Source organism: Columba livia, chromosome 2, assembly GCF_036013475.1.
Source record: "Columba livia isolate bColLiv1 breed racing homer chromosome 2, bColLiv1.pat.W.v2, whole genome shotgun sequence".
Lineage (NCBI taxonomy): Eukaryota > Metazoa > Chordata > Aves > Columbiformes > Columbidae > Columba > Columba livia.
The window spans coordinates 2,344,353-2,356,931 of NC_088603.1; the positions used below are offsets into that span (position 1 = coordinate 2,344,353).

A 12,579-nucleotide genomic window follows, 5' to 3' on the forward strand; every position below is an offset into this window, starting at 1 on the left:
GAGACTGTTGCTTCTCTTTGCTCATGCTGAGACACATGGTGTCTCACAGGTCTGGCTGTATGACTATTAGGTCGCAATTATGGACCAGAACTCATAAATTAATTACTGTTTAGTTATATATGATACTACATCTGTCTTTGAGATCATTGAGTCTTTACCTTTCCGGTGTGAGGTTACCTATGACAAGTTGCCTATCCAGTTCATTGAAAGTTTAAATGCTGGTGGGGAAAGCAAAAGGGACTGGCATCACTAGAACTAGCTCGGAAATAAAAGCATCTCTTCTCATTAAAAATACACGCTTAAAGAAACAAACAACCCCTTCCCCACTCACCAAATTAGGACAAAATGTTTAGCATGGAAACTTTGTCGGAAGGGCTTTCCATAAAAGCTCCATCTGCGGGAAACCAAAATAAAGCCGTCTTTTGGTCTGCCAGCTGCCAAAGGCTCCTGCAACTTCACAAAGCTTCCGGGTGGGGAGCAGTCACTTCAGTTTTCCTAGTGGAAAATTGGTATAGCCAAGAAGCTTCCCTTAGAAACCTTTTATTTTTGCCAGAAAGGGCACTTTCCATCAAGAAAACCATTCCAGCGGAAAATGTGTTGCAGCTCTAAAAGTGACAACGTTTTCTAGCTCGTACGGGTCCATATAAACCTTCGGGCCCAAACCGTGGGCTAAGCATGAACATGAAGAATCTCCCCCAGTTGGTATAAATTCTCCTGTGTCTTGGTGCTCCTTCTTTTCCAACCTAAATGGTTCTGTGATTCTGTGAAATGTGTGCTACTGGGAGCAGCCGTAGGACTTGGGAGGTAATGAAACGAGTCGTTTTGCAAATGCTTAAGAGCAGCATATTAAAGACCTGTTGACTGCACAGCAAGGGTCAAAGATAATTCTATATCACAACTGTCTTCCTCTTTTCTCTTAGTCATCTTGCAGAGAATGACACAATTGGTTAAAATCACCTAAAGTTCATAGGATTGAGAGGACCACGAGTTTGACTCATATGGCGATTCTTGGTGACCCTTCTTAGAACAGGATCTTGCGTTTTGTTCCTCGTTCTAGGGAAATGAATATAATAATACTGTTGTTTAAAGACTCCTGACTACCCAGTACTTCTCCTCTGAGCAACAGTGCCTAATGGTTTGTCTCTTGAGAACCTCCTTGTTTAACATTGCAATGGTATGTTGGGCTTCCAAAATCTCAGAATCTGCAACTCATAAATAGTCCGAGCTGCTGGATGTTTCTAGATGAATTTGGGTAGACAGGAAGTTATATTAATGAATTCACTACTTCTGCTTTTAAATGAAGGGTTCTGGGATTCTGCTTTTGGAAGACGACTCTGTCTATGAAGGGAACTTCACAGAAGATCTCACATTTGTTGGAAAGGTGAGCACTTCATTCATCTCAGCCTTTCAGTACAGTTGCTTGCTTTCCAGAAGGGCTGATGGATTAATTTCAAAGTTCATACCCTCCCGTTCCACTTCCCCAGTCCCCTAGAAAATAACACTTTCCTGGTTTTTGATTTTTTTTCTATTATCAGTCTCATTCACAGAACAAAGGCTGCAGCTGAGAAACTTTAAGTAGCTGGGGGCTTTGTGCATTCTTTTGGTTTTTACTGTTTGGTTTGCATTTGAGTTTTGTTTGTTTGGGGTTTCTTTAATTGCTTGTGAGACATTTTTGGCTGTGCTTTGCTGCTGCACTTGGGATGCTTTTGTACTCTTAGAACAAACATTTTAGCCTTTGTAGTTGTTGGGAACACGGGAAAACTATATATAAACCAAATGGAGTTTCGGTACCAGCACTACACTAACGTAACTGAGATGTTAACATAGCTGAGGGATCTTGGAAGCTTAATTTTGCAATCTGGACACTGCACTGACACGTCCAACAGTTTGTGGTTGATCTTTAACAGAAATATCTGGTCAAAATGTTCATAAAGCATCCCGTTGCAGGGAAAACTCGTCCTCCGGCTTGTTACAGAAATCTGTGATGAATCTGACAGGAAGTGGGTGGTTTTATCAGACTGAGTGGATGTCAAAATAGATGCTTTGTAACGATTGCAAATGAGCTCTGTTATTTACTGACTTGTCATGGGAGGAAGAGTTTATCATAATCTTCTTCAGCCAGAAGATTCGGGGTGGATTTTGCAGAGACTGATAGTGATGCTTAGATACAGCTTCCTCCAAAATGAATGTCTAGTTTGAGTGGTTAGTCTAGAAAAATCTGTTCTTTATCTGAAGATGGAGTGCTTCCTGCTATTAGCAATGAAGATTTCAGGCTCATATTCAAAGCCAGAGTAGTTAAGATATTGTTTGGCTTTGGAGTTGATTTAATTAAAACTGCTAAGTTTGAACCAAGCTACTGCATGTCTTCTGTATTTGCCTCAGAGACTTTAAGGTTTTTCTTGGTAGCAGCAAAACATCTTGAAAGCATTTATGGTGAATTTCATATGATTGCCCCTACCTGTGAGGCCAAACTTGCTTGTGGTTTTAACAAGCAGAAGAAAAACAGCAGAGAAATTGAAGTTTCATGTGTTCACTCTAGGTTAGAAATAACTATTGTCAAATTTAAGCCAGAAAATTTTATAACTCAAAGAAGATAGTGGGTATTTGTAAAGCGTAATGCAAATGTTTTACTCTGTGATTGTGGCAGTCTTTCCCCTTCAGAATCCTATGTGTGTCATTTGATAGAAAGGACATGTTTTCTCCAATCACTGTCACCCTAATGACACTATGGCTTTGGATGCTGCAAATCTGCACCTCCATGCTGGACGTTGTTCTAAGTCACCGTTTCAGGAGCTGGCTCTACTGAAAAGAGAATTTGAGATCTCGGTCCAGCTTGTTTCCTCTCACTAATGAGATCTTGGCAGAATAACCCTTTATTTCTCCCTTGCAGGGGAAGCTGTCCTTTGCCAATGGCTTCACTCTGGAGGGAACATTTACCAACAAATCAGGCCAAGGCCTTCAGACATATGGCATCCTGAACACATCGAATGAGCAGCTGGATGACAGGATAACCAAAGCGTGAGCAACAACTGCTGACTTCTTGGGTTGTGGCTTGTGTTTTGACTCTACGTAGAGGAGTACTGGATCAATCCCTGTAGGGATTAAGGCAGCCCTTGCCTGAAAGAGTTGATCTAAAAATTGGTTTATATGCAAGGAGAGAAGGAGGAAAAGAGAGAGTGGTTTGTCATTTAATCATAATATCAAATAGGAAGCAGAAAATGGATGTTCTACTTTCATCCTGCCACCACATACCCAAAGATACTCCCATCCTCCAACTGGAGAGAGTTTTGGAGGCTTAACATTTTCAGTGATTTTTGCATGTCTGTGTGAACACACACCCATTTCCATGTATACACAGCGAGGCACATACACAGACAGGTGTGAAGCTACACAGACAAAGCTTAAATGCATCACTTGCTCCTTTCCTGTCCCTCTGTGCTCCTACATGAATATTTTAAAGTTCCACAAGATGAACTGAGAAGGTTCCTACTTAAACGCTTAGATGAAGTTTTTAGGGACATGGTTTAGTGACAGTGTTAGGTTAATGGTTTGACTTCATGATCATGGAATGGTTTGGGTTGGAAGGGACCTTCAAAGCTCCCCCAGTGCCACATCTGCCATGAGCAGGGACATCTTCACCAGCTCAGGTTGCTCAGAGCCCCGTCCAGCCTGGCCTGGGATGTCTCCAGGGACGGTTCACCCACCACCTCTCATAACAACTTGTTACAGTGTTTTACCACCCTCAGTGTAAAAAATTTCTTCCTCATACCTGGCCTGAACCTCCCGTCTTTTAGTTTTAAAACATCAGCCCTTGTTGTGTCATACCACACCCTTCTAGAAAGTCTGTCTCCATCCTTTGTACAGGCTCCTGTTTATTACTTATCTTGAGGGTCTCTTCCAACCAAAATGATTCTGTGATATTGTAGAGGTAGTTAAACTACCAAAAAATCAAGGAGTGAAACATAGCGTGTTAAGCTCTGAAGAGCTTGGATTGAGTGGTGATCAATGAGGAGGAAGACTCTGGAGCCAGAGTCAAACCTTCGCAGGGTGCTAACACTGCTTTGATGGGTGATGGTGTGAATGCAGGGCAGGAGTAATGGAGATGAATCTATCAGGCCACATTCTTCGGTACAGACTCTTGTCCTCAGAGCTCAGCCCTGCAGAGAGATGCTCTGGTCACCAGGCTGGAGGGCCTGGATTCAGCCAGTTTAACCCAAATGAGATGTCCCAGTGGGAAAGACAGTTGCCTGTCCTCCAAGGGGAATTTTTCTCGTTAAATGCAGCTCAAATCCTCTCTTTTTCACTCTTCAAAACACTCCAGTTCATCAGAGCACCTACACTGCAGAAACAGCTCCTATTTCCTGGGTTTTTCAGACAATTGGTGGTGGTTCCTTGACTGCCTTCCTGCTATCAATGTTTTCTGCAGGCTTTCAGTTGAAATAAGTAGTCTATATTTAGAAACATCCATAAGTGGAGCAGAAAGCCCGTGGTAATTTCACCAGCAAAGATTTAGATTATTTATATTCCACACACCAGTAATTTTTCTTCATCCAAAGTACCTCATTGTCAGGACATCAGACTTGAGTTGCTTTTCGCTGAATTTTCAGTTAGGCACTTCCATCTTTCTCTGCTCCCATAGTTCTTGTGTTATTATATCATTCTGGAGAACCTTCCGTATTTGAAGGTGAAGTCTGAAGTGACTGAGTAGGGACACAAAAAAGCTTAATGCCGCCTTATGTTTTGCAGTCAGCTGGGCCTTGAGGAGTTCCCAGTGGAGAAGAGATGGAAGGGAATCTATGACCAGTTCCTGGAGTTCATCCATTCTGGCTGCAAAGAAGAAACGGAGGAGTCTTTCATGGGGTTCCACATACAAACAAGCAAGGAGCTGCGGAAATCTCAGGAGTACTTCTTCTACCAAAGGTAAGAATATTGCATGTCCTCATTGCAACAGGGAAGCCTGTTTGTGTAGAGAAGATGGTGGTTTACATTAGTGTCTGCTATGTGTTGAAGTTATGAACCCAACCATTATACAGTTGTCTCTGCTCATGAGACAGAAGGATGAATTTTCAGCTTGAATTTAAGGTTGTGATGTTAAGACTGCTTCTTACAAGTGAAAAATTTGATGGGATTCATTTGATTGAATGTAAGCATCTGCATGTGACCCAATAATCTCCAGCTCCTCTTGTATATGAGGAATACCTATCTGAAATCATCAGTGGATGCAGAGCAGACTCATCTTCCCTTAAGAAAATAGCTAAAATAGATCAGACAAGCATGTGCAGGATGCAACCTAGGCTAGTTTTAAGGGGAACCAAAGGTTCACAGATGTTGTAGGCTGGTGGAGCAATTCCACTGAAAAGGGTAGAAAAAAATTCATTTGTTCCAGTGGTCTCATTGCCCCCTCGGTATCGATAGGTACTGATTGGGATTTGTCCCAGGGCTTCAGTTTGAGGTTTTCCTTCCTCACCTCTCACTTCTCAGGGGGACTGAGGATGTATCCTGGAAGACAGAAGACATTCTTGAAGAGCTTGTCCAGAACCAGGGGCTGGAGTCACTACAAAGTTACTTAGAGAAGGTAAAGTTTAAAATCATAGTGGTCTGTATTTGTCCACCAGACAGGGACACAGGCTGTAGCAACTTTCTGTTGCTTCTGTTAGAACATATAATATTGCCAGTGACAATTGTTACTAACATTGCCAGAAGACGAGAGTCTTCTCTAAATTACATGTGAATACCTATGCTTGCAAAGAAGAGGGTTATTCATGCTTTTTGGACACACATTTTGTTTACAGCTATACAGGCCAGGAAGTAATGATAAAGTTTCACTCTTGGTTCTCAAGCTGTGTCAGGGAATAACCAGCTGCTGGATATTATTAATAAACTTCCATGCAGTTCTGGTTGCTGGTTTTCACTTAGCCAGCCTTTCCCTGAAGCACCCTTTGCCTTCTCTTGAATATCACAGCTGATCTTGTCCGAACAGCAATCCTACTAAGCACATTTCTGCCTGATAATGGGAGGAGAATGGGCTTGTGGCAGCAAAAATAGTCCAAAATTATAGTTTATTACCTCCAGGCATGTTCTCCTTTACTGGCAAGAGAAGGTTGGATGGCCTTTTAGTGTTATCCTCTACTAATGGCAAGGGCCGACTTGTAAAATTTAATTTTCCTCTATCATGCAGGCATTGAAGTCTTCCCTGCACCCTCTGGGAAAGCTGCTGAAGGCCTTGACAATAGCTTTTCAGGCAACATACTCTGGGATTGGGGCCAACAGACACTTGCTGACTATGGCACAAGAGGAAGTCAAGTACTATGCCAAGAAAATATGGGACTTCTATCAGTAAGTCAAGCACATCGAGTCCTTCCAATGGGTAGAGCATAGAGGGATTGTGGAGTAGACCACTGGGATATTTTTTTTCAGGTGATGGGCTGCTTTATTTCACAGAATATTTCTTGGGAGATTTGCTTCAGAATGGTGCTAGAGAGTCAATACCTAACGTCCTATGGACCTAGGAAATGTTTATTATAGCCGTTGTTCAGTACATGACCCAGGGGCTTTAATGTGACTAAAACTCACTGAGTTATGGCAACACAATGAGCTGTCGCCCATAATAGACTTCATTTAGACAAGCACAAATATGAGCAAGAGACCTCACTAGAATAATGAGGACAGTGAAGTACATCAGAGCACACAACAGTGGTGTTCGATATCTATGTTTGAATTAAAAATACCTTACACTTAACATGCCCCAACTCAACAGGAGTTAACAACATATGGTGTAAGAACATTGTTGAGGCTTGACTGATAAGGTACTGACTCTAAAATGAGTTTGTTCAGTTGCGTGGTTGTGCCCATAGGTAATTAAAGAGTGGATCAAAGGCATGAGTAGGGTCCTGTTGGTGTCTGAATATCTTTTAGGAGAAGATACAAGAAATGCTGTGGTAGGCTGAGGTGGGGAGCTCTGCCTCTAGCTGCTCCTGGGGTGGTATTGCCTTAAAAATAAGAGGTTGGGTAAAAGCTCTGTTGTTATCAGTGTAGCCTTGTGTTCTTGAGGAAGGCTGCCAGCTCTGTGATGAGGGGTTGTCTGTCCCAGAGCATCCTGAGAACATCAGCAAAACTGATGGGAACAAGTCAGCATTAAAAAAGATAATAAGCTACTAGAGAGTGTCCAGGAAAGGGCTATAAAGTTCTTGAAGGGTTTGGAGGGGAAGCCGTATGATGAGAGGCCAAAGTTACTTGGTTTGTTCAGCCTGGAGAAAAGGAGATGAAGAGGAGACCTCGTCATGGTCTACAGCTTCCTCACAAAGGGAGGAACAGGGGCAGGCACTGAGCTCTTCTTTCTGGTGACCAACAACAGAAGACAAGGGAATGTTGGGAAGATGTGCCACGGGAGGGTCATGTTGGACATAAGCAAAAGGTTCTTCACCCAGAGGTGCTGGACGCTGGAACAGGCTCCCCAGGGAGGTGTCACAGCCCCAAACCTGACAGTGTTCAAGAAGAGACTGGACAATGTCTTCAGACACACGGTGTGAACTGTGGGGTGTCCTGCGCAGGGACAGGAGTTGGACTCCATTATCCTTGTGGGTCCTTTCCAACTCAGGACATTCCACGATTTGATTCAGTTTGTTGAGCTGTGCTCATGAACAGTGCAACGGGGCTGAGAACCTGAACACTGGTTCATGTGGAGGTGTTTTTGAGCTCAGCGCATACTTTGGAAAGCTTGTTTCATGCCTCAAGGCCTTTTAGATGCAGTGTGGAGAGGGAGACGCACCTTACTCTGCTGTGCCCCTAACTGATTTTCCTAGGTTGATACTTCTACACCAAAAAAAATGGAACCTCTCCCTAATCCTCACTTTAAGATTATGAATTTTTGGCTTGGAAATATCAAGGCAACACCAAGATACTTTTTTTCTGAGTAGAGTATGAAGATCCTCTGATGTTCACAGATAGATTAGAGAGTTGATTGGTGTGATAGGTCCTGAAACCCATGTCCCTTGAGTGCGAATACAAGGTGCTAGATGCAGATTGGAGTTAGGATCTCCAGGGTGACCACCCTACTCTTTAGAAGTGATGGAGATTTTTGAAACAGGTATTTATTCCTGGCAGCTTCTGCTGGTAATGGAGAAAGTCCTCACACAGTGAAACTTGAATACCGAAACAACACTGCAAACATTACAAAGAGATTTACAAATACCCCACTTGATGCTGGGACAGCTGAGCTCCTCACTTGTGAATAACAAATTACCCTTAAAAAAAGGAGGGGTGGAACTAAACCTTGGCTCTGCTCTTCTTCTAGGGGTTTGCTCCATCTGGCGCTAGAGCAGAAAGGCCAACTCCCCACAAAGTGTGTGGATGGGGATACGAGGTATGTGTCACCACTGGTTGTTTAATTTTAAGCTGTTTGGACATTACAGGTATCTTCTAAAATATGTTAAGTGCTGAACTGATTGTATTTGTCCATTTGAGCCAGGTTTAGTGCCTACACTTTCCTCTGAGTGCAAAGATTTCACTAGTTCTGCTCGATGCATGAGAGCAACTTCTAATCATGTTCTGTAGAAGAATGGTGATTTGGATGGAGGTGTGTATAGCAGACATCCTTGCAAGACTACCCACACCAGCTACCGTGCAGTAGCACAGTTGTGTGCAAGATCATAGTCCCAGCACTACCATGTGCTTTGCATTAGTCACAACAACTTGTTGTGGGGATGGTGACTTCCATACCAGCACTGAGAGAAAGACAGGCCTGGAAATAGGGAGTGCAGTGTGGGAAATGTGGCAGAAGAGGTAGAAGATATGATTTTCCTAAAATAAAAGTTTAGGTGTAATTGTGGGAGAGACAGGTTTAGGGTTTTTGGGGTGGGAAGAAGCATGAGTTGGACTTCATGATCCTTGTGGGTCCCTTCCAACTCAAGACATTCTGTGATCTTTGTTAAGCTGTCCCTTTTTGGTTTGGATTTGTCTTTGCTCTAATATGTGGCCATCCCCATGAAGGCTGAACGATGCCAAGAGGTTGGTGGAATGGTAGACAGCTTTGTCTGAATTTATTTGGCATTTCTTCCTTAAGAAACAGCTCAGAAAGAACAGCTGGAGATAGGTCTCTGTTGCTCCAGGTTTCTCCCAGTGACTAAGGAGGTCTTGAGGAGAAACACTACCCTGTCCTATAGCATAAGATGCATCTGCAGCATGAGAGTGTTCTATATGTCACTACTTTCCAGCTGAGACATTGAACTCTAAGGTGAAGGAAGGAGGGGAGAGTAAGGAGAACACCTTGCAATCTCAGAAGCTGCCTCTTCCATCGTGTCCTGTGTTCCTCAAGGCTATAGGTTTCACTTCAGGACTCTGCTTTGCTTTTCCTCACCATAGTGACCAGAAGGCACGCAGTGTGGTCCTGCCACTGATCTTGCCCTGCTTCTACCCAGAGCTTTTCATGCTCTACATGCTCTATCATGAAAGAGAAGACGACCTGTACTGCCAAGGGATCGTGGACCTCAGCCTGTTTCCTGATATCAAGCTGCTAGAGTTTCTGGATGTGCAGAAGTAAGTGACATTTTTTCATCCCGGGATGCAACTCTATGATACCAGCTGGGAAGGCAGGAGCCAGGGAAGGCTCTGGTGGCACAGGAGGAAAGGATATACAACCCGGTCCTGGGTCCATCATTGGCTGTAGCACTGAACTTTTCCCTAGTCTATCGAGAAAGTCCTGTCCTAGAGAGTCTGCAATACTGTCTGGAACAACACTGACTAGGGGAAAACCACTCTTACCTATGCTAATTTTCATTTTCCTTTAGCAAAAATCTTCTTTTCTAGCTCATCAAATAAGTGGTTTGCTCCAACACTGAAGTAATCAGATGTAGTTTATAAATGTGTCTCAGAAAGAACTATAATCCAACCAGTGGTACATCCTATGTAGGCACACAGTCTCAGCACAGGGGAAAGGCTCTGGAGCCAGATGTTTTCTTCACCTATTCCTGCAGCTAGATCCATCTTTAGAAGTGCTGTGTGATGACCAATGACTCACACTCAAGAAGCACGTGAGCTTTTCTAACACAGCATCATCTGCAAATTAAGGGTTTACACAAGGTAGCAGAAGACCCAGAGTCTCAATCTGGCAATCTTTTTTTAGTCTAGACTCAGTTGTAGGCATTGAATCTGAAAGTGCGAAAACTCTCCGCTGATTATTACAGGAGCATCTGTGAGTAAAATCAACCCTACACTCAGGTCAATAATTCTTCCTGCAGCAGTGTAAGGAGAGGAGGAAACACGGCCTCATGCACCTACAAGACTTTAGCATCACCTTGAACGAGGATATAAAACCAGCCAAGACTGACTTAGGATGGAATTAAGCATGGGCATCTGCCTTCTAAATGTTCTTTCTGTAATCTCCTTTCAGACACCTCTGGCCTCTGAAAGATCTCACCCTGACAACCAACCAGGTAAGAAATAACCCTATAGATGGTGTGTTAATGAGATGGTGTTGGGGCTGGTTAATGATGGAACTGCACATGACTAACCACAGGGCAGACTGCACTCAGAAATCAGAGCTACATGATGTGTGTTGATTAGTTATGATTTGTAGCAACTACATATGAATTTCCACAGATGGGAATATGAGCTCTGCTTTGTAACGTGGTGCTCGGTGATGTTTCAAAGATGTCTGTTTTCAGACTGGCACTGGAGAAATCCAAGTGTCTCCAGAGTGTCAATGTCTTCAACAGCTTTAATTTGCTCTCCTTTATGGGCACCAAACATGCTTATTTGGGGTCCAGCGCTGCAGAGCCACGTGGTGGCTCTCTGAGAGATGCTCTTACAGATGCACAACTCTTTGTCTCCCTTTCAGAGGCGATCCCTCATCAAAGACAAGTGTTTCCTCTCCGCCACCGAGTGTTTGCAGAAGCTGATGTAAGTCACCAACCATAACCTCTGATTGACAACCAGAGCTGATGGGGAATTTCTGTATTCTGGGAAATGCTATAAATTTACACCTGTTTACAAAAGCAGAGCCTGCAAGATAATTTAAAGTTGTTTGTGATATTATTCCAGTTGAAAGGAAAAGCAACTTCTTTTTTTTTTTCCCCAAAAAAATAGACAGTATCAAGTGTGTTTATATGCAACCCTCCCCTGGCAAATATCTCCCCTTAATTTTGCCGAGACATTCCTACACAAGGAATAGGACAAGGGGTGATGGTTTAAACTAAAAGAGAGGACATTCAAGCCAGATGTGAGGGAGAAATTTTTTACAGTGAGGGTGGCCCAGGTTGGCCAGAGAGGTGGTGGATGAACCATCCCTGGAGACATCCCAGGCCAGGCTGGACAGGGCTCTGAGCAACCTGAGCTGGTGAAGATGTCCCTGCTCATGGCAGGGGGGGCACTGGGTGAGCTTTGAAGATCCGTTCAACCCAAACTATTCTATGATTCTACACAGAATCTGACTTTAATGAAATGGAGCATTGTCAGTGTGCACAGTAAATTGGGCCTGGCTGTGACTGCCTGGTCACGATAGGGCCCATTGCTTTAGACACAAGGAGCTACCTGAGGGTTATCCATCCCGTGTGGCACCCCAAGATGTTAATGTAGCAAAGCAGAGCACATTTTAAGAAGCTCAGCTTGATTTACTGGCTTGAAGTCCAGCCTAGGGGATGGTGCTGCAGTAACATGTGTGAAGAAAAATAAAGGGGAGCATGGAAGTGTTGTGGAATCCATCAGACAGGAGGTCTCAGGTCCCTAAGTACACTAGGCCTGGTGAGAACCTCCCTGTGAAAGCCACTGTGACTTCTCTTCTGGGGAAAGCAGCACAGGCTACATGTTTCTTGGCAGGGAGTTACAGGCAGAAAAAATAGCCTTATAGATGTGACAACCATACTAGTTCCCTGTAAGAGGACTCGATGGTTGGACTTGATGATCCTGAGGGTCTCTTCCAACCAAAATGACTCTATGACTCTATGATTCTATGATAAGAGGAATTTGTTGGTAGAACTACCCAAAGTGATTAATGTCCTACTCCTTATCTTTTATTTGAGAGATTATGACTGGGGTTAGTCCTATCTAAAAGACTGACACTAGGGTGAGCAGCTCATACTCAGGACTTGGGAAGACTCAAGGTCCATCGGGATGATGTTACACCCTGGTGATGCCTCCTGGTACAAGCTTTTTGATCTCTTTTTTGGTGCAGCCATTTGAGATGATTGGCAGAATGTTTTTGTAGCATGGTGGTTTGCTCTGAGGTTGTTGTAGTTTGTGTTTGTTGTTGTTTTAGTTTTACGGCTTTATCTCTTTAGCTGTGCAGTAGAAGCATCATTGACATGGGTGTTTTCACATTGGCAGCACCACGGTGGATCCCCGGGAGAAGCTGGTGATCCTCCAGAAGACATACGAGGAGATAGAGAGCACAGTGTCCCGGGTCGTGGAGAAGGACTACAAGCTCCCCATGGATGACCTGTTGCCCCTGCTGATGTACGTTGTATCCCGAGCAAAGTAAGTGGAAGCTTTTCATTTCCCAGACCCATCATTGTGTGAGAACTCAGTCCTAGAAAGGACAGGCATGTTTCCAGGCCAAATAGTTGAGATGAAAAACTGGGGTTTGTG

At 43.6% G+C, this 12,579-nt stretch overlaps 1 protein-coding gene across 7 annotated transcripts in view; it reads left to right on the forward strand.

Moving 5' to 3' along the window:
- ALS2CL (ALS2 C-terminal like) overlaps window positions 1–12,579 on the forward strand; it is a 58,503-nt gene that overhangs the window by 36,043 nt on the left and 9,881 nt on the right. For all 7 annotated transcript variants that reach the window (XM_065050224.1, XM_005512115.3, XM_005512120.3 and 4 more), the window contains exons 15-24: window positions 1,304–1,381; window positions 2,891–3,018; window positions 4,747–4,920; window positions 5,482–5,575; window positions 6,179–6,336; window positions 8,294–8,362; window positions 9,361–9,534; window positions 10,388–10,430; window positions 10,835–10,896; window positions 12,319–12,468. In XM_065050224.1, coding sequence (XP_064906296.1) covers window positions 1,304–1,381; window positions 2,891–3,018; window positions 4,747–4,920; window positions 5,482–5,575; window positions 6,179–6,336; window positions 8,294–8,362; window positions 9,361–9,534; window positions 10,388–10,430; window positions 10,835–10,896; window positions 12,319–12,468 — 1,130 coding nt within the window. The remainder of the gene's footprint in view (window positions 1–1,303; window positions 1,382–2,890; window positions 3,019–4,746; window positions 4,921–5,481; window positions 5,576–6,178; window positions 6,337–8,293; window positions 8,363–9,360; window positions 9,535–10,387; window positions 10,431–10,834; window positions 10,897–12,318; window positions 12,469–12,579) is intronic.